This window comes from Chelon labrosus (assembly GCF_963514085.1).
Source record: "Chelon labrosus genome assembly, chromosome: 1".
Taxonomy (NCBI): Eukaryota; Metazoa; Chordata; class Actinopteri; order Mugiliformes; family Mugilidae; genus Chelon; species Chelon labrosus.
Window position 1 is genome coordinate 23,128,172 of NC_140337.1, and position 21,287 is coordinate 23,149,458.

Sequence of the window (21,287 nt, forward strand, 5' to 3'; positions counted from 1 at the left end):
GGAACGTCTACTGTAAGGCTATCATTGCTGAGTTATGGGGGCCATTATGACTGTGGAAACCGCCATAAATCTGGACGGTAATTGAGATCAGGACAAGCATCTTTTATGCGAGATAGACGAACGGGGAACTGAGAGCATTCCCAAGCGTGAAGCAGAGAGCCAGGGTCTTCTGGGAGACGCATGGTAGGAAGGACGCCATTGTTGCTTCGCATAGTTGCAGTAGCTGTATGTATGTATATGTATTATTTCTGTCTCTAACTGTATGCTGTGCTTAAAGGTTGGCAATCCAAAGGGTTATGTACATCAGCTTTTTTGGCAAACGTTGCACCAATATGACATCGGATAGAATCAGAAGTGTTTCGGTTCAATGCTAAAATTGTTTAAAATGTAGTGCAAGCTCCAGGAAAGAAAAGTCCAATCCAGCTGCCTCTTCTTCTCAAAACCGAGATGACCGAAAATGGTTTGTTCTCCCTTTCGTTCCAGGGAACACGTTGACCCTTTTGCTTGATTCCGCAGTAATGAAAAGTGCTGTATTCTACCCAAGCAGGAATCTCACTTCATTACCGTTTAAAGTTTTCAAGGTGACGCAAACGTTCTTTCCAGATGGAGCATAGAATTTAATCTTTCTTTTATTGCCTTGTTTGAATTTCCAGAGGGGACGTTGGCAATGCGCTGTTCCCTCAAACAAATGTGCTTGGAACCGTGGGTTTCTCTTCGATACTTGAACGCTCGAAAGGAGTCTGCTGATAAATTAGCAGTGTCAACTCTCTTAGCTATTAGTGCTCGCTCCCCAGCAGACATCTGACATCTCCATCTCCAAGGAAATTACACCAGTGTCGATCTATCTACTGTAACACATCCCAAAGCTGAGACTCGCGCCAGCGTTGCGTCGTGAACTTGGGGCGATGCAGCCGAGATGGAAAAACTCTTCTCATCAATACAGCCTTGACACTGAGCTCATCTGCATAACTCTCATCACGAAGCTTAGAAGCCACTCAGATGGATGATAATGTTTCACCCGGGTGCCTGTCATCATCATGGACCATTTATCTTCCGTGGGGGTGGAGAGGCAATCAATCTCAGCATCACTCCAAATCTCTGCTGACTGAGGAAAAGGTTGCAAAGTTCACTGAAAGATGTTCCATTTGTGACTCAGGGAGAGACATGTACATTCAGAGCATTTATTATAAACAGCAACTGGAAATGTTTAAAAAGTTGTGCGATGACACTGTTGTGACTGATGTCTGGTCGGATTTAGGCTTGAAAATGACGCGGTGAGGTTAAGCAAGCGATCCGGGTATGGTTTTCCCCTTTTCCTCTTTCTGTATTTATTTCAGCCACTTGAAGGCTTTGTTTTGTGAATGGGAAACATGTTGCTAGGGGCATTTTCATAAAACAGAGACAATGCTTGGAGGTTCTCAGGTTTGAGATCTTTATCGACTCAATCATGGAATTTTTGGACTTTGGTTTACTTTCAGTGGTCTAGCGGTTAGAGAAGCAGGCCTAGGACGGTAGGGTCACTTTTATGAATCACTCTGGAAACTGCCCACCTCCCGGGAACAGTAAATGTTGTTCTTCTAAAGGTTCTTTTGACAGCGTCTGGATGTATGTATGCTGGTTCTTTCACTTGCTGTAGGAAGAACCCTTGACCAACGTGGCGTGGACCAAAGGGTGTTGCATGGCTCTGCAAAATATTGTGGTGGTCCTTTGGTCTAGGGTGCGAGTCAGTCTGAGTAAGTCACCAAATCTGAATGCAGGCAAATGAGACCCAGCTTATAATACCTTGCTTGACATTTGCTTCCACATACACAGGAACAATCGTCAATGGCCTGCAAAAACCAAACATGTCTGATTTTTATTTGTAATAGCAGTTGCCGGTCTTTAGTAGGCCACTGGTGTGCTCCATATTCCAGGCAAGACTTTTTTTTTTATGATTTTGCCACCTTAAAACACTTTATCAGTGGCTTTCTTACTGAAACCAAACGTGCCTAGCCTGCAGCTCAAAGTCTTCTCTTACTTACGTTGACCATTGTTTAGCTTTGGCTCTGCACAAATGACGCCAACATGGTTGTTCACTGGACTTGAACACCTTCAGAAATACAGACAGTACGGAAATTAGAAAATGTGTCTGGTCTCAAACTTTTCCCTTGCAGTAGACATTTCCTTTCTATTCTGTGCAATAAGTGGACAGACCAGTCCGTCCTTAAGGCTGGATGTGTTGCCAGATGAAAAAACAAAAGCGGAAATACACCTCCCAAAGTCGTCAAATGTCATTTTGCATATGTTGTGTTTTCTGAGCTGGGTAGCTAGCTGCTGGTAAGGCTTCAGGAAAACAATAACTCCAATGTCTATGGAGGCTGAAACCCATTTCAGGATGCCCTGGCCAAATCAGGGTAGGAAAACAAGTAAATGAGCCATATCCATCAAATGGGAGGGGAAATCAAGACCAGCCATAGCCGTTAGTTATTCCAGTTGTAGCCAAAGCGCAAATGAAAGTTACTTCTGAATTAATTTTATCTCCCTTTATCTTTGTCGTCTATTTTTGCCCTTTACTGTCACACCGCGAGGATGCCAAAGTCACAGCAGTCACAACGATTTCTCTTCAAACAGAGTGATTTTCTTTTGTCTCCTTGTAGCTGCTCAGGAAAATGTGTTTTTCTTGTGAGGGCTGGGAGCATCGGCACTGACCCCTACATTCATCTTCTATATTCAGACTCTCCCAGGCTGCTGTGTTTACACACCAAGAAAGTGGTGTTTGTTGAGAGAGTATGCCCGTTAGTTCAAGCAAGACACTACCGCGGCGCTCAGTTCCCGACAGTTCCACAACAGAAAAAGAGCAGATTATGCCCATTTCTTTCCATTTGTCACTTTTCTTGTATACTACTCAGAGCACCACAGTCACGTCTGAGCACAACTAGTGAATCTGAGCTAAAAACGGAGCAGTGTTCTCGCTCTCCTCTTGTGAGATTTATTCCTGTTGTCCCCGCTCTGTGCTGACACTGTGCAGACATGCGTCTGTGTTTCCTCAAACATTTGCTGGATGGAGGGAAGCCATTAAACATAGCTCTGCTAACAAACAGCCCTGTTTTCAGGATCTGAGGTGATGCTGAAAAGAAGGCTTTTATCTCCTCAACTGAAGATTTTTGAGGCTTACTGCTCCTGGCAGGGTCAGCCTATATGGCGTATTGTTCTGCAGGACAGTCAGAGTTTTGGCTCTATTAGTTGCAGATTCAATCTAAAGTGGTAGTTTTCAGTAAAGATTTTTAATATATTTTTTTTTAATCAGCCCAGAAAGCAGCCGTGTTTAAACATCAGAAGGGTCTCTTTTGACAACATCAGTGTCCAAGCCCTGATGGCAGACAGATAGTCGAGTCTTGTTCAGCTATGGCTGATAGCCCAGTTCAATTTTTATTTCCTCCTTTCGTGTTCCAGACTTGTTTACTGAGCGGCTCCAGGCGGAAAAGCCAGAGGGCAAAGTCTACAGACACAGCGAAGAATGAGCAGAAATATGCCCACCTTTTATCCATGCTCACTCTGTGTGTGTGTGTGTGTGTGTGTGTGTGTGTGTGTGTACTAGTGCAACTAACCTTCTGGGGACACAGGAAAGATTTTGGACCATGTGAGCGAGGACATTTTGGCCGGTCCTCACATTGTCGCACCCCTTCACAGAGCTCTCTGGGGTTTAAGACGTGGTTTTAGGGAAAAGGTTAGAATTATGTAAGGGTGATCATTGGGATTAGAGTTCAGTGCTTAGCAGTGATGCTAAGGGCACAGAGCCAGGGAATGCGAATGTCCTCACAAAGACAGAAGACAGCCATACAAATATGTGTGAGAGAGACATTACTTGTGAATCACATGTCTTTGCTTGCATGCCGTTACGTAATGTGTGTATGTGCGTTATTTTATATGATGTGTAATTTGAATAACATGCAAGAATCTACAAATGAAACATATGACCATAGAGTATGAGATAATCCCTTAAAATAATCCTGCAGTGTTTATGGTTTGAGATGACACATCGAACAGCACACGTGTACTTGGACACCTCACAGTGACTTCACCTAACAACTCAGTTACAGTGTTTCAGTATCCGGCGCACCGTCATTTAGCTGGGCATGGATTCAGTCAGGTTCTGTAATAGCTGTGGTGTTTTTCATCCAACAAAGCTTTCAGTTCATCCACACAAGCTGACGTTTTTATTTTTTTTTGCTCCCTATGATCTCATAGGCGCTCTATGAGATTCTCTGAACAAGACTCAACCTAGTTGGCCAGATTTCTTTAAGCTGGCTTCTTACACCATTTCGTCACTGCATACAAATTCACCTATCACAATCCCTGTCAGTTTTGACATTCCTTTTTCTTTTTTACTGCCCTCCTCCTCGCTGTCTGGATGGAGTCATTCCTTCAGAGCCTCGCAGGTTCAACTTTGACTCACCATCATTAACACACATCTCCAAAAGCTTGCTGTCTTTCTGGGCATTTCCTTTGGCAAACATGATCCCAGACTTTACCATGGAGCTCTTCTCAGTCGCGTTTGTTCTTTTTGTTGTTGCTGCTTTTAACTAAACAGATCTTGGTCCATTTATATTGGGTGCATTAAGTTCGCTAAACGTCACACGGGCTCCCATACCAGAGTAACCACAGGTGTAGTTTGTCGCATTAACGATGGGTACGTTCCTCTAAGTTTGACACACTTGTCCAAATACGTTTTTCTTTGTTGCCCTTTAGAAGGATTCAGACTCGCTCGAGTGACTCTCTTCTGCTAAGTGTAGTTTTTATGGAACAAATACTGGCTGATAGGACACGAACCTCTTGGGAATCATTTGTATACTGCACGAGAACAGAACATAGTCAAATGTGATTTGCATTTGATACTGTGCGCGTTTGTGCCTCTGCTCTGGGACTGTGTATGGAAATTGCTTGTAGGTTACCTGATAGCCGCTCAGACAGACGGGTTTACAGCAGTGACCTCTTTGCGTTATCCAGCAGAGGTTTTTACTGCGTGTTGTTTGATGAGGAAGCGACACCTTTAGACATCTTTTCCGCACACTGCCGGGGGAACGCAACAACCTGGAATGTTTTCCTGATGACGACGGTAAGGCTGGGCTTTATCAGACAATTCAGATTTATCAATGGCATGGATCTTCTTGCATAGTTCTGAGCATGACTTCTGTCTGCAGCAATTAGCTAGCACTCACTGAGTTGTTTGCTGGGATCGGAGACTGCGGCAGGTTTACTGACACCTTGTTTACCATTCCAGGGTAATCCCCTACTTCTAGACAAAGCTTTAAAATCAACATATGAAGCACCGCGAAACAATGTGGGAAAGAAGGCGGCATCAGATCGTTCTGGAGGCCAAACAAACTATAAACATATTTTGTCATTTACTTTGGAGGACTTAGCTGGTCAAAGTTCAGCACCGTTCTACCATCACGCTGGTTCCATTTAAGGCTGTAACGTTGCTTTTAAGTTTGGGGCAGAACACTCTGTGTTCCAAACAGTTACTCTCCGTTTATGTCCATTTATGTCAGCATACTCGCACTCCTGGAGCCAACGTTTTCACAGTGTGCCAGCTGAAGCTTCAGCGTGTTGTTACGTCCAGCCGTAATAGATGGAAAGGTTTATTTTATATCAACTATATTTGAATTCTTCTGCCAGAATGTGTGATCATTAATGTGTGAGCATGCTCACGTTGTACAGGTCAGTCAATTGACCACCATGTTGAGCTCACACTGAGGAACCCGAAAGCAACAGTTTGTCCAGTGACCATTTGAAGTTAATCCAAACAAGATGACTAATGCGTCGTCTACACATCCGTGTCAATTCGACGCCGTGGTCAGAAATGTAATGGTGACGCAGACCCGCAAGAGCTGTGATTGGACCATATCGAGAAAAGGTTAACTCAAGGTGGTTTGGAGAACATTTGTATGACTCGTCTTGACGTCCATGGCGAAATTTCAGCGAAAGTTTCAGTCGCCATTGTTGAAAGTGAAGCAGGAAGTGGAAACAAAAATTAACCTGACTGGCAAAAAAGACACAGCGCCGATTAGTGTTTGGGTGGAGTTGTTACAGAGGCTACGTACGTAGGTTACGGACATCTACGTCCAGCGGTACTTTAAATGAGCCTCGAGATCTTAGTGTTGAGAAAAGGAGAGAAGCTGAAACTGCACTAATGTTGTTAATGATTAGTTATCATGATGATTTATGTTTGCTGCTCTCGGACATTTTTATTCGATACTATTATTTTTTATACTACACTCTTATTATATTGTTGTTTCTTACTGTTGTTGTTTCTGAGTGACTAGACCATTGAAAGTTCAAACTGAATTACACAAACGTTAATTTGTTAATTTCTATTGTCGTCTTTGCTGAACCAAAAACATACCAGCCTGTGACCAACCCATGTGCACCCACACTCTTATGTATTCTGGTGGACTGACTGAATTCGTAGAGTCTAAGGAGAGGATTATTTTTCATCTTGTCCAACACTGTGAGGAAAACCCTGAATAAATGGTGTGAAAATAACATTTCATTGCAGCTCACAAACATGCGTCCAGACAGCTCTCTCTCAGCTCTCTCTCTCACACACAAACCACACACACACTCAGAGACAGCCTTTCAATTATGTCAGCTCTGATCTGACCACAGGGGATGGACAAAGAGAAGTCGAGTGGGGAACGACAGCGAAACATTGTACCTGAGGTTCCTCTTAGATGCAGCATTGTGTTGTTGTTTTTTTTGTGCAGCACCTGCTGGCACAGCGTCTGTCTACCACTTCCACTATTGTAAATTTCACCAAGCGACAGGCCTGCTATGACAACTGTCAGAGGCAGTTGAGTCTTACGGACAAGTTGTGACCAGCTCGGCCCTGAAACACATAAAAAACAAGTTCAGGTGTCAAAGAGCCCGAGGGACTTCTCTTTGTGGATGTGTGTCTAGTAGAGAGGTGCAGTGGTGATTGTTGATACCTGAAAGGTGTTAAATATTATAACATAGAAAAGGGCATGCTTAAAAAACACATACTTTTATAAGCTTGTACATATAGGATGCTGCCTGTTAAGAGTTGCTACATGAGGCACATTGACGAAACTGCTTAGGTTTAATGACAACACATGTATAAGATCAGTGTGAACAGTCAGTTGCTTCAGCGCAGAATCTAATTTAGTCGACGGTCCTTTGTGGATCATCGCACAGATACTTGATCAGTTTGGGATCTAGTGAATTTGGAGGTCAGGTCAACCTCTTGTGCCGTTCTTCATGTTTTTTGGGTTTTTTTGAGTTGTTCCTAAAGCGTTTGTCAGGCTGCATCCTGCTGGGGATGGCTGCTGCCGTCAAGGAGTGTCATTGCTATGGGGTGGGGGGAGTCTGGTCTGGTCTAGGTGGGTGCTACAGGAAACATCGTAGAAAATGTGATGGAAGATGAAATGAAACAATGTGGAGGTAGTGCACGCTCCACAAGAATTGCAAAGAAGCTGCATCTGTTTACGTGCCCCCTCCCGCTCCCCCTCTTTGCCTGGCTTCCCATTAGCCTGACAAGAGGTTCGACCGTCCGCCATGATTGGCTGCCTGTGCTTCAGGGGCGGCGGGAGACTCTTAGGGGGGGTTGGGGTGCGCTCCCCTCGGGACGACCAGCCACCATCTGCTGGTAAGGTGACACCACCGGCGGGGGGCCAAGTGTCCAGGCGGGGAGGACACCGGAGAGCAGCGAGTGCAGACACAGAAGCTGAAAGCCATTAGAATTTGTCAATAAAATCCCCAGTTCCCCTACTCACCACTTCCCCACCCCCAACATCCCCAGATATGTGGTTCACGGGGTAATTGAAAAGTTAATTACAGCTAAGGTTTATCGTAAAATTGAATTAACATCTTAATTAAAGTGTGCAGGCGGGATTCATGAAGTATCTCCTCCTGGCAAAGATATCTCTCAGTTTTCCCCATTGACGTCCGTTCTGAGTTGCAGCTTTTCAAAAGCTGATCATTTCCGCTGATATATACAATCCGTGAGTGTATTCTGAGACATGATATGTTTTGTGTGTTTATATGGTTCTGGCTGGGCCTTGTTTGAGTCTACTTCTTACTGAGAAACTGGAGCCATATGTTTCTTTCTGGAATTAATGTGTGCACGTAAATGGAAATGTCCGGATAAATAGGCATCGGACGCAAACTTGGTCGGTGTCTCACAGCATGAGTTCTGTTTATTCCTGTTAGGACCCTTGCATTACATTCTTCAGCATTTGTCCAGTGTATTGCGGCGCTCCTGTTACTTTAATTTGCTGTAGCAACACACCAAGGCTAAGGTGTCTGTAGCTGCACAAGTTGTGAGACACTAGCGATCATAAGCTCGGCTGGCATGGAATAAATCCTATGGCGTCCAAGTGGTCGTAGTTGGGTTACCTGAGATCCGAGATGCTTTCGTTGTGGAAGTCGAAAGGGCATTGCCATTTACCAGGCGAGGAAAGTGTAATAAATAAATGTTGTCAAGGCAGAACATGCAGGAGCTGGACACAGACTAAAAATCTTGTATCTCTTCTGAAGGAAACAATCGAAAAGTGGGAAGGGAAAACAGAGGCTAAATACAAGAGGAGCAATGAGACACAGGTGAAATACATCAGGGCGGAGCTTACAATCAGGGGCGGCAACCACAAGGAGGAAGTGAAGACATCTGGAGAAATACGAAGATATGGGTTGTGCCCAAAGTTCCTCCCCATGCACTGTGAACTGTTTAGTAGTATGATAGGAACCCTAAGCTATTGTATTTGTGCATCTGTTAATACTGCACAGTCATCCTTTAGTGTAATCCAAAGTGATGTGATCAAACAAAACAAGTGGCGTCCTGTCAACAATCCCGCAATGCAACGCTCCACATTTAATAGACATGGCAGCAAAGTGATTGGATTTCATTATGTGGCTTATTTCAACCACATCCACCCCCACCAGTAGTTTTGTCGTAGGTGAATTTGAATCCATGGTGCTCAGCTGAGGTGTATGACTACGTTGCTGTTACTCCTTTGTCCTAGCATGGAAGCCAGACCAACTTCCAGACTAACTTTTGGCAACCAGTTATGCTCAATATGTTCCAAAAACCCGCCGAGCCAATCAGATTGTTTGTTTTTATGTGACGATAGAAAGAAGAGCAACGGGGACATTGCCATAAATGTTATCAACAAAATGCCTGCCATCAAACTTGATGACACTGTTGTAAAGATATTGACAGGGAAATGACTGAACAGGGAAAGTAAGAACAGTTAATGTTCGCCTGAATGACTGGATTGGTTTGGGAGATCTTTGCTGGATCAGTTCCCAAATTGAGTGACTCCAGGCCAACTTTCCCTAACCTACAACTTCTTTTTCCAGCAACATTCCCCCCCAAGTCCCTTGATTGTCATTCACAACTGATATAAACGTCCAGTTTGTGTCTAGATACGTTATCTAGATCCTGACATCTAATCTACAGTGTTAGGAAGTCCCAGTTTGATCCAGTTTAAATCAAATGTAAAGCAGGAGCAATGTTGCTTGATCCGATGTTACCGCAACTTTTCTGAGGCTCGCTTGGGTTAGCAGGAAGAGCTGAGGGAGTTGACCTTTCAGCCTGCGGGACTGATGAGTTGCTGTTTTGATTGACAATCAGGCATAACATTATGACCACCTTTCTAATATTGCATAGGTCTCCCTTGTTGCCTCCAAAACAGTTGTGACTCATCACAGAATGGACATGGGCCTTCTGAGGGTGTCCTGTGGTGTCTGGCAACAGGATGTTGTTAGTTTGGGGGCCTTTGGGTCCTATGGGTTGAGGGGAGGGGCCTCTGTGGATCATCCCTCCGATACTTGATCAGTTTGGGATCTAGTGAATTTGGAGGCCAGGTCCAAAAGTTTCCCAGCAGAACATTGTATTGTCACTAGATGTTATTAACTTCTCTTGTCAGTGGTTTTAATGTTGTGGCTGATCGGTGTGCATCTTGCATTTCCATTTTTTTAACCAGCTCTGTTGTGTGAATACAAATTCCATATTAATTCCAGCTGTAAAACCGCTGAAAATCCCCTCTAATGCTCATACTGATGTATTAACAGGCCAATGCCAATAAAATAAATAGATGTTAAAAGTGAATTAAATCGAATCTGTCATTATATTCTCATGGACCGCAGCACTTTCCATCGCTGGTGCGTGCATTGTGCCAATAGTGTGGTAGGCATTTCTCTATTACAATAATAGTATTCCATTATCTCTCTCTCTCTTTCTCTCTCCCTCTCTCTCTCTCTCTCTCTCCCTCTCTCTCTCTCCTATAGTCGCTTCACCAACTAGGAAGCGCACAGATACCGCTCTATGATCCGCGCGTCCTAACCGAGCGACCGGTCTGCGAGGAGCTCTCTCTTTGAGCCTCTCTCCCTCCCTCTCTCTCTCTCTCTTTCTCTCTCCCTCTCCCCTCCTCTCTTTCTCCGCGCACGTTACTCGGTACCGGGTCCCCCCCCCCCAACCTCCCCACCTCCCCCCCTCCCCGCGCATAGATGTAGACGGTAACCGGAGCGCACGGTGTGGAGACTCGGCTGTCGTCGCCTTTGCGCCATGGAGGACGGCTGTTCTCCGGAAAGCGAGAGGATGGAAGCGTGGCTGGACGACCACTTGGAGTTCGCCCACTCCTACTTTATCAGGAAGGCGTCAAGGTAACGCTGGGGCAGGGTGGGGGGGTCAGTTTGCGTGCAGCCTGGGGAATAGGAGAGTAGTTTCCTGCGGGATTCTCTGCAAATAAAGTCTTTTTGTGTGCAGCCAGGCTGTCAATCACTGCTCCCTTTGTTAGTTTTAGATTGTTTGTGTGATACTTTACGTCTCTACTCAAGCAGGACTGATCCTCTCTATAACAGTAAACATCTTCTCCAGTGGTGGAGGTAAACAGAGGGCTAGGGCTAGGGCTAGGGCTAGGGACGTCTACCTGCAGGGCTCTGGATGTCAGAGCCGCTGCAGTGCAGCTCATCATGATTTAATTTCCACTTCTCAATCAGCAACAGCTCGTAGAGAGAGTTGCACAGGGCCCTTTAATCATTAACTTTTACTGAGGCCAGCGATTCTGTTTAATTCTGAGTACTTACCGCTGAATGGGTCCTTGGTGATAATTATACGAGCCTTCCTTAAGGGCGCCTGTGCCATAAATGAAAGCACTTTATTTCTGTTGCCTGCTTCAGACCTCGGAGAGCGCGGCTCGGGGCAAATTAGCCATTTAATTTGTTACGCACACACAGATCCCAAATCAGGCTTTCCCCAAGCACTGGCAGCTATGTAAGGCGTATCTGGGTATGTCGTCAGCCTGGCAGCGCTTTTGACAAGACACTTTGGGTCTTTATTTGTTTTAGCGACAAACCCCTTCAGACCCATTTATCCACTCAAACCACCATGGTGGCTTCACTTAGCTCGCGAAACATCCCGTCTACATCCTGGAATATTTCCATAAAAAGCGTTGTCGGAAGACATACGTCCCTACCCCTTGACGGCTTTGTGAAAGCGAGAAAGTTCGGTGCAGGAGGGTTTGCACACATCAGCCGTTCTGCCGTTCTGCCATTCTGGTTGAGAGGCATTTCTTCTAGAGAGGTATTGATTCAGCCACACCTCCCCTGGATGCATTAGGGTCGGCCCTGTGGGGAGGCCGGCAGCTCAACGGGAGATGGAGTAAGGAGGACTCAACCTGACCGGCTCTGACACGCTGCTGTCACAAGTTGTATCAGCCTGGATCCGGGCCTTGAGATGCCACAGTTAGGCCCTTCCGCTCAGGTGAGCAGAGGCCTCTTAAATCCCGGGACGAGAACCCGAATGAGTCACGTGACCTTTGGCCCGTTTGAGAGCTCGAGGTGAAGCAGAGTGCACGCTTGAAGTGTGCGTGGGTGGGACGATCAGACAATGTGTTGGCTGATTAGAGAGAATCTCCGTAATCGCATTAAATTTTATTGTTTGCACACAAACATGCACCCTGTCTGACACACACACACTCACTCGCATTATATTTGTTCCACTAGATAAATAGCCACATTAGACACAACAAGGCGTTATGACCCACACACACTACATAAAAACAGTCTGATACGTAGCCTGGGGATTATATAATGTAATGACGACTGTTAAGAATATAATCATTGTTATATTTTTGCTTCCTCTATCACTGGTGTTTGACATCACTGTGTACACCGATCAGGCATAACATTATGACCAACTTCCTAATATTGTGTAGGTCTCCCTTGTGCCTCCAAAACAGTTGTGACTCATCAGAGACTGGACATGGGCCTTCTGAGGTTGTCCTGTGGTGTCCGGCAACACAATGTTGTTAGTGGGGGGGCCGTGTGTGTCTGTGTCAGGCTGCATCCTGCTGGGGATGGCTGCTGCCATCAAGTAGTTTCATTGCTATGGGGTGGAGGAGCCTGGTCTGGTCTAGGTTTACTTCTCCAGTCAGTGGTTTTAATGTTGTGGCTGATCGGTGTATTTCATTTCAGATTTAATGCTAGTCTGCGCTCCTTGTAAGGAATTGCGTGTGTCTTTTGTGATCATCTCTTCTATACCTTCACTTTTTTTCCCCATGCTCACTTGTGTTACATTTCTTTTGAGCTGCTTGTTATGTGCAGCTCAAAGGCTGAAAGATAGATTTTTAGGTTCTGTCATCGTATAATGAAAAGTTTTTCAGACGTACAGATTGTGCAGAAATTGTTGGAGAGGACATGGCTTGCAGGCGGCGGAGGTACGTGCAGATAAATTTGCCTCCAGCTCAAGCAAGCAAAGCTCATTTGGATTCAAATTCATTGTCCAACACATTCTTCTACTTGCAATTGAAACATTGGTTTCACGTGAAGTAAAAACGCGACTTTCCTCCGTGCAATACAGTCAGGAGTTCTGTTAACGCATCCTAACTTAGCTTAGCACGACCAGCAGCTTATGAAGGCTATGTTAGCTGATATTGGCAAACTCTTGGGCACTGTGGTCCGCTGCACATTATTTAACCAGTCCGGTATTACCAGTTTCCTGCTAGATCATCTTCCATCCCACTCATTCATGGACACTGTGCGGAAAAAGTTATATGCTAAAGCACGGCATCAGTTTCAGAGCAGAAAGCAGCTAACTAGGATGCTACAGTTGTCAGTAACCGTCCAACGTCGCTCATTTTGTCGTATTGTTGTTAAAAATCAGTCTACTCTTAATTTTATCCTGGAAACACGGTGAAGAGTCTGTTTAGTGCAAAACACTACACTGTGCTTCTCCATGCTATGCTGAATGTGCTCTTTGGTTTGACAGCACTGTGACCCTGACCTCAATAAAACCCCCTTTGAGGCCATGTCTCCGAGAAGGGACTGTTAAATTTGGTCGGGAAAATATATTATTTGGATTATTATTTTTGAAAACTTATTTGGATCGAAGTGTCTCAATGACCTCTGTGTTTCCGGGTGACGTCATCGTCATGTCATCCCTTTATCATCACATTATGGATCGGAGCTCCGATCGTGGGAGACCATGTCAGCCTCTTTGTTTTAGTCTGGGTCAGCTGGATTCATTGGAAGGCAGTCCAGCTGTGTGTGGTGACATAAATATGAACATAACAGACAATGGACTTATTTATTTAGTTAAATGAGCTTCATTATTCAATAATCAGTCATTGTCATTACCACAAAAGTTAGTCAAGATCATATGTATAGATGGAGAAAACTATAGTACTATTTAGTCTTTTCAGTTGTATTTGCAGCTCCTATTGCAGCTCCAATCATATCCTACCTGGCAACCAGTGTGGTGTCTATACCTTCAGTGTATACTCTGTTTTGACAACGTCTATGTATGGACTTGTGGGGAAGGGGAACTTGTGGATTAGATGTTTGCGAATCCATGGCTGGAGTTCATTCGAGCAAGGTACCTTACCCCAGGAGCTACTCCCAGGTTGGCATTCATTTGGCTGCCTGTGTGCTCCTTGTGTGTACGAATGTATGGGTTAAATGCAGAGATAGAAAAGGTGCTGCTACGCAACTGAGTAATGCTGTTTATCTGGTAACAACAGTGCAGTCAGTGTGCTGGATGTATGAGAAATGGGCACATGTAAAGACCTGACAGACTTTGACAATGGCCGAAAGGCTATGGCCAAACAGCGGAGTTAGAGCATCTCTACTCCCATTGGGACTGGTGAGTACCAATTGTCATTGGCCCCAGGAGGGGCTGTGACCGTTGACCACACGGTGTTGCTGGATGTGCTGGAACAAATCTGGTTTGCAGTGGCTTCAACTTACAGCTTAAAAGAAAAGTTAGATCTGCTGCTAACGTCTTGCTGCCTTAAACCGCTGGGCTCCTCCAAAGTCCAGACTGGTGGTTCAGAGATAATTTCGTAGCCTGGGTCAACCTGCACAGTCATGTCTTACACTTAACACTATGTAAAAGTTAGTACAGATACAGAATGCCTATATCAAAGACATTTTCCCGTCTGTTTCAACAGGGAGATGGTGAATGCCTGGTTTTCTGAGCGCGTCCAAACCATCCAGCCATCGGCCTCCAAAGAAAATCCTCCACAGCAGCGGATCCACCAGTCCACCACAGACCCTTGCCCCACTTCTGCCTTAACCATCCTCCCACCCACCCTAAACCTCCTGGACAACCGTTGCCCCTCCCCGGCCACTGTTTCCAGCCCGGTCCCCGGCACCCCTACTCGCAAAATCTCGGCTTCGGAGTTCGACCGCCCGCTCAGGCCCATCGTTGTCAAAGACTCTGAGGGCTCTCTGACGTTTCTGAGTGACGCCGACCGCCAATCAGTCCCTCTCCGGGGCTCCGTGATGGGTGAGGGTGGTGTTGGTGGGGGAGGCAGCAATGGAGGTGGTAGCGGGGGTGACCGCTGCGCCAGGCTGCTGGAGCTGGTGAAGGACGTGTCGAGTCATCTGGATGTGACAGCACTCTGCCACAAGATCTTCCTCCACATCAATGAGCTGATCGTCGCAGACCGCTATTCACTGTTTCTGGTAGGAACGGAAATGGGTGTGCTTCGAGCCATCTTTCTAACTGCTTTAACTGGAGTGGAAGGAGGATAAGAGACAGGAGGATATACAGTATGCTCTGTAACACAAGCACCATGAAACTTAATGTCCTTGTACGGCTAGAAAAACCAGTAAGATCCCAAAATAGTGAATGAAATGGTTTATTCAATAGCTTCTGCAGGAAAATTTAAGTGTGCTGTCGTCATATAAATCAAGTGCCCTGCAAATGCACTAAGAATTAGCTGCACATACAGTCCTACTACACACAGTAGTATGTTATTTCACTTTTATGAAGGAAGATTAGTGTAAATCCCTGATTACTACTTCACTCTATGAGTTCTGTAAAGGGGCGTGCAATGGTTTAACTGTTTGAGAAATATGAATATGAAGTCACACAGAAAACACCAGTTCATTTGTAACCTTGAGAAAATGACTGGTGCATTCTTTGAAATCTGAACAAAGCAAAACATGGGCTGGCTTCGGCTGGAGCTCTTGAGGAGCTCTTTGTTCTTGTTCTTGCTCTCCTCGACAACAAGAACAAATTTCTCACTCCTTCAACTTCCATGACCCCTGCCATTTCTAAAAACAGCATGCCGCAGTTCCTGGGTTCATATGGCTTTTTCTCATGAACACGGAAAACCCCATTTGAAGGCACCATTGTTTTCCCTGCTAAGCTAAGCTAAGCTAAGCTAATTAGCTCCTAGCTCCAGCTCTGCACGGCCTTAGATTGTTCTTAGAAAGAAAGAGGTAGTTGTATCGTTCAATGGTTCATTCATATTTTAAACATATTCTCAGGATGAGGTGTGTGCTTGCATAAACATATCTGGTTGCAAGATCAGTATTGACTCACCAAAACGATCTGCATTCTTTTAGCAAGAAATATGATTGAAATGTTAGGAATCTGTTAATCAGAGTGTGTAAACGACAGGAGTCCAATTCAAATTCAAAGTTACAACAGAGTCATATTTTAAAGTCCACATAGGGTGTTGGATTTGACGTCAGACAAATGTAGGTGAAAGGTAATGGTGGACAAACTGTGAACATTTCAGTTTTTCCAAAACTGACTTTATGGTCAAATATCTAGCAAATATTAGCAAGGTTACACACGAAACTTCTAATGCATGAAGCATTGTCATAGTTGGAAAGTTAGCATGTGTGCATGTTATCATTTAGTCATGTATGATACTGCAGCTAGGTTGTTAGCATCCAGCTCACATTATTTCTGTGTAGGACTGTCGCACAGCGTTGCTAGAATGGCTATGGACTTTTGATTGAATCTGTTGCATATATAAAACCTTCTCATTACTACACAAAATAATTTAGTTTAGTTATATATTTAGTAAATCTATTGGTATAAATGTTCCTGTTCCTCTACGTTTGCCTGGAGATTGTGCGTTTTCACAATAACAATCCATTTTTAGCCACGATAGCATGACAGCAGTGCATTAAATCAACCAGTGATCTGTTTATGCAGTAAAGAGGCTACATCCTCAGTCACTGTAATATAACATGCCGTTTCATCTTCCTGTTTTAATTGCGTGACCGCATAATTTGTGTGGCTGTGTGGTCCCAGGTGGGCGAGGACAGCTCCAACAGGAAGTTCCTGGTCAGCCGGCTCTTCGACGTGGCCGAGGGATCCACGCTGGAGGAGTCATCCAGTAACTGCATCAGACTCGAGTGGAACAAAGGCATCGTGGGACACGTAGCCGCCACGGGACAACCGCTCAATATCAAGAATGCTTACGAGGTGAGGATTTAGCCAAAGAGTCAAAGATCAAAAGTTCCCTTACTCAACAAATTATACTTTAAATATGACAATATTTTTATAGAAATGTCTAATGGTCTACTTGACTTTGACATAATGTTGTGCAAAATCACTATTTTTCTTAACATTAGGGATGTTTTTGCCCTCTGATCTGATACCGATCTTTTAATATTCAGCATTGTCCGATCCAATCTTAAATAACAGAATTTCCTAACCTGGAAACCCTTTTTCTTAGATTGCGTGTGCACAGTGCAACTGTATTAGGTCCAATAAATAGGAAGCTCATGCGGCGAGGAGAGGGTAGCTCATACTTTGGCTCCAGAAAACCTGTGTTCTCTACTACACAGAGGTGGCAAAAGTATTCACATTCTGTATTTAAGTAAAAGTATGGATACTTGTGTAAAAAAATACTCTGGTAAAAGTAAAAGTACTGATTCAACACCTTTACCCAAGTAAAAGTAAGAAAGTACAGGCTCTGAAATGTACTTAAGTAAAAAGTAAAAATTATTTTGCCATTAATGAAACAATTCATCCGTTGATAATTTTGCAAAATGAAAAAGTTCTAGCAGAATAATCTAGACTGAATTGACCAGATGTCCTGCATGAGCATCTGGATAATTTTTAATAATAAATTGAGGGTTAGGTTACTGGGTTGTTGTTTTAAAACTGCTAGCTAGTGTTAGCTATACTATCAAAACAATGTGTTCCCATAGCATTGCTAATGTTGTAAACTAGCTTCTAAAAAATCTCAAAAAGCTAATAATAGCAACACAAACCACACCATACATGAATTTGTTTTTTTCACATTAGACCAGTACTTCTCAAATAGTGGGGTCAGGTGGACTTTCAGTATTAGTGTCTTTATTGATGCTTGAACGATAAACAAGCCTCCAGTCACTAGGTGGCAGCAGAGCTCAAACTAATCAACAGGCTGCCTGTTCAAAACAGTAGAAGAAGAAGAACCCAGGAAGCGAAACGCATCGTCGACTTTCCTTCTCTAGTCCAATGCTCTAGTCATGTCCGATCATGTCACTTCTTTTACGTCTTGTCATCCGTGGAGGTTAAAAAAGTAACGAGCCTGTTTTTCCAATGTAAGGAGTAGAAAGTACAGATATTTGTGTACAAATGTAGGGAGTAAAAGTAAAAAGTCGTCAGAAAAAGAAATACTCAAGTAAAGTACAGATACCTTTTCCAGAGCAAAGTTCTTTGTGTTTAGTCATGTGAGTTTGGGTCTTCTTCTACTTCTTTGTTGGTTTTTTTGGCACTTTTGACACTAGCCACTAAAACAGAAGAAGATTAAGATGCTTTGACGCTACAGGGATGTGGTTTTGGTTTAGGGCAGACCTAAAATAAGTAACTGCAAAAGATCGGGCTTGGCTGAAGCCTGATACCGACCTGATCATTTTAATAATGTACACTACATATACAGTGTTTTATCAGTCCAGATGGACATGCAGCAGACTCCAATTCAACTAGTTGACTGAGGCAGTTATTCTAAATTTAACTACTACCAGGGTCACCATGGATGTCGCTGGAACCTGTAATGAGGTAGTTTGCAGTGTGTTGCGCTCTGGGTGTATTCCACGGTTCCTGCTGACAGGGCACAGACAGGAGTGAGTAAGGGAGGAACCAAAGAAGGGCAAGCGGGTCAAAGTGCTTCTCTGGAGGGTTCATCCGTACCCGTACACACACACACACACACAATGTCCTTATTTCTCTCTTTAAGTTCGTAGCTGCAGAGTATCTGGTGACATTTTAACCCATGACCGCTTCATCGTGATGACCTGATCGATCTGGTTTCTCTTCCTCTAAAATCAACGACTATCAATGGCTGAACCAGTCTGACTTTTTAAGCGTGTTGCCAAGGAAAAATCAAGAAAATCAGAACATTCACATACAAACATTAGATCAGGTGGTGCTATTAATGTTCATGTTGAAATGGAAGTGAAACGGAAGTTGGTGATAGCAGCTAATCAACAAAAATATTTAAGTTCCTCTTGCTCAGATGCTTCCTAAATGATAATAACTATTCTTTGATATATCGGTTGTCTGCATGAATAAGATAGGCGAGTTAGTCTTAAACGGCCATTGAGTAAGTTTGTAGTTGCAGATTGAATTTCAGCGCCGTGACCTCTGCAGATTGAACCAGTGACCTTTAACTCCTCTGTCTGCTTCTCAGCTTTTATTTGTAACCGTGTCCTCCAGTCTTCTGGTAACATGCGATACACTTCAGATAGTGAGATTCGAGTACGGATAGGATGGAAATAGATTGACTATTATATGTGCATGTGAGTTTATCAGTGCGTTATATTGTTTTTTGGTGTGCGTGTAAAGTTGAGCATGTGGCCAAGCGTGTGTGTGCATTGAATCTCGTGTCGAAAAATATATCCCTCGGCAACGAACTGCAGTGTGGAAGCAGTATTTGTATTCGGCGCATAAAATATAGTCTGTGGAATTATACACTTCCACCTTTTCCAGCATAAATCAGTCGATGAAGGAAATTCTGTCATCGAGCGTGTCCTGTTCTCGATACTCTGTCTTGTTTCAAGGTGTCGGCAGCTGTTTCCACTGAAGGTCCTGAAAGCACAGGAGCGATATTAGAAACGAGTGCAATGACATCACTGCTTCTTCTCCCGTTTTTCTGCGCTATTTGGAGCAAAGTGCACCAGTGATGCAGGAATAGTAGCAGGGATCGGGAACGGAGGCTGACATTAGGTTTACCGAGATGTATACATTATTAAATTGTCACTATCATAGACTGTATATAAATATGGACAATGCGTCCCCACTTCTTTGCATTGGTCAAACTGACGCTGCTGGTCGCCATTATGTCACATCCTGTTTCTATAGCGTCAAATAACTAACTTAAACGAAACTTATCCAAAACATTGACATTTGAACATATATCAACATTATATTAACTACCTAAAATGACAGATTTGACGTGTATTTTAGTGTTTTAGTTTGGCCCAAGTCCCATCCACTAACATGGAGGAGGTGGAGCTTATGACCTATACTGCAGCCAGACACCAGGGGGAGCTCTACTTGCTTTGACTTCACTTTTGAGGAGCGGTTCTGTCGTCCATCTTTATACAGTCTTTGGTCACTATGAAGTAAAATATATCAATATTAACAGGTTACAGGTAGTAGCGTTTATGATCAGACAGATGACATTTCAACTGTCAAATGTCAGATGTGCATTAAACACCTGGAGAATTAGGTTATATTTACGCCGTGCGTATTTATATTTAGTCCGTGCGTTTCATTTCCATCCAATATTGACAGCTTTTACAGCTTCCGTAACCAGATTGATATAGACCACATGGGTTTGTGTAATCTGACCCCCTTCATCCTCAGCAGATTGATTGATTGATTGTTAAAGTGCACTCACAATTTAAAGAAACATCTTCATCTTCATGACATAAAGAGGCTATTGATTAGCATAAAATGAATCCTGACAAACAGGAGACTGAAGACGTTTTCAAAGAGGTTGCACAGAGTTTTGAGTCCGTTTGTACGTGTGGTAAAAGTCGATTCCGACTTGTCTCTGAAGACGTCACGAATAAAAACCCAGTAGAAAGCAATGCTTTGCAACAATGAAGTCAATATTCTTGACCTGAATACATACTGTAGTGTCTCACACAAAGGAAGCTGCGTAGGCTGCTGACGGCCGTAACCCACGTCAACACCATAAACACCGTCAGTCTGACACTGCTAATATGCGGCTCTTGTGTGGTGCATTCACTGACATCAAGGACAAAAAAACGTGCTCTACAAGCACAGCAACAATGTAAACGAATAGAACACAATAGAACACATTATCACATTATCAATACTGTGTGCTGTCGATATATTTAGCTTATATAGTTTTTAACAGCTGTCGATAGGATTTGGACCGTGCTAGTGCTAGTGGATAACCTCTGACTTTCGCCGAATGTGAGCCTTTGTCAGTATGTTAATCCTCATTTCATGACATATTCCAATGTATTAGTTTGTAGATGTAGCAACGTTTGATCTTGAATTTCTAACATTGTGAAAGGTGCTTTGTTTTAAAGTAGTGCCTCTACTATTGTCTGGTACAGTGCCTTGAAACTGACTTTGTGTACCTGGGACTCCCGCCCTACTGCTCCATGCATCCTTGAGCACGAGTTTGTTCGAAAACCAAACAAATTAGACTTTCTGATTCATTGCGTCCATTAAAATATGTTTCTAAAGAAGATTTAAGAGTGCTGTGTACCATCATAGCTCTGCCATCTGGTTGCCTGCCAACCCGAAGATGATGATGGCAGAGAAACAAATGACAAATAGAGGACAAAAGTGGTTGATGGGATGGTCCACCTGTCTCCAGTTAGCTCGTTTTGTGTGCGTCTGTGTGTGTGTGAGTGTGCACCTATTAAGTGCACTTGAGAGTTCGAGTGTGTTTTCGAGTGTGTGCACATCTTTGCATTTTTGTATTTGTGCATAATCAATGGGTGTATGAATATGCCAGATGAAATGAAAAGTGTATGAGTTCCAGATGAGTGCACACTTTAGTTTGTGTGGGAGT

The 21,287-nt window shown here is 43.8% G+C and overlaps 1 protein-coding gene across 8 annotated transcripts in view; it reads left to right on the forward strand.

The window, feature by feature from the left end:
* pde5ab (phosphodiesterase 5A, cGMP-specific, b) overlaps positions 1 to 21,287 on the forward strand; it is an 88,166-nt gene that overhangs the window by 14,577 nt on the left and 52,302 nt on the right. For 7 of the 8 annotated variants that reach the window (XM_084545987.1, XM_084545988.1, XM_084545985.1 and 4 more), the window contains exons 2-3: positions 14,445 to 14,961; positions 16,550 to 16,723. In XM_084545987.1, coding sequence (XP_084402113.1) covers positions 14,445 to 14,961; positions 16,550 to 16,723 — 691 coding nt within the window. Of the gene's footprint in view, positions 1 to 10,532; positions 10,660 to 14,444; positions 14,962 to 16,549; positions 16,724 to 21,287 lie in introns of those variants that run through there. The other variant, XM_084545989.1, reaches the window with a different exon arrangement.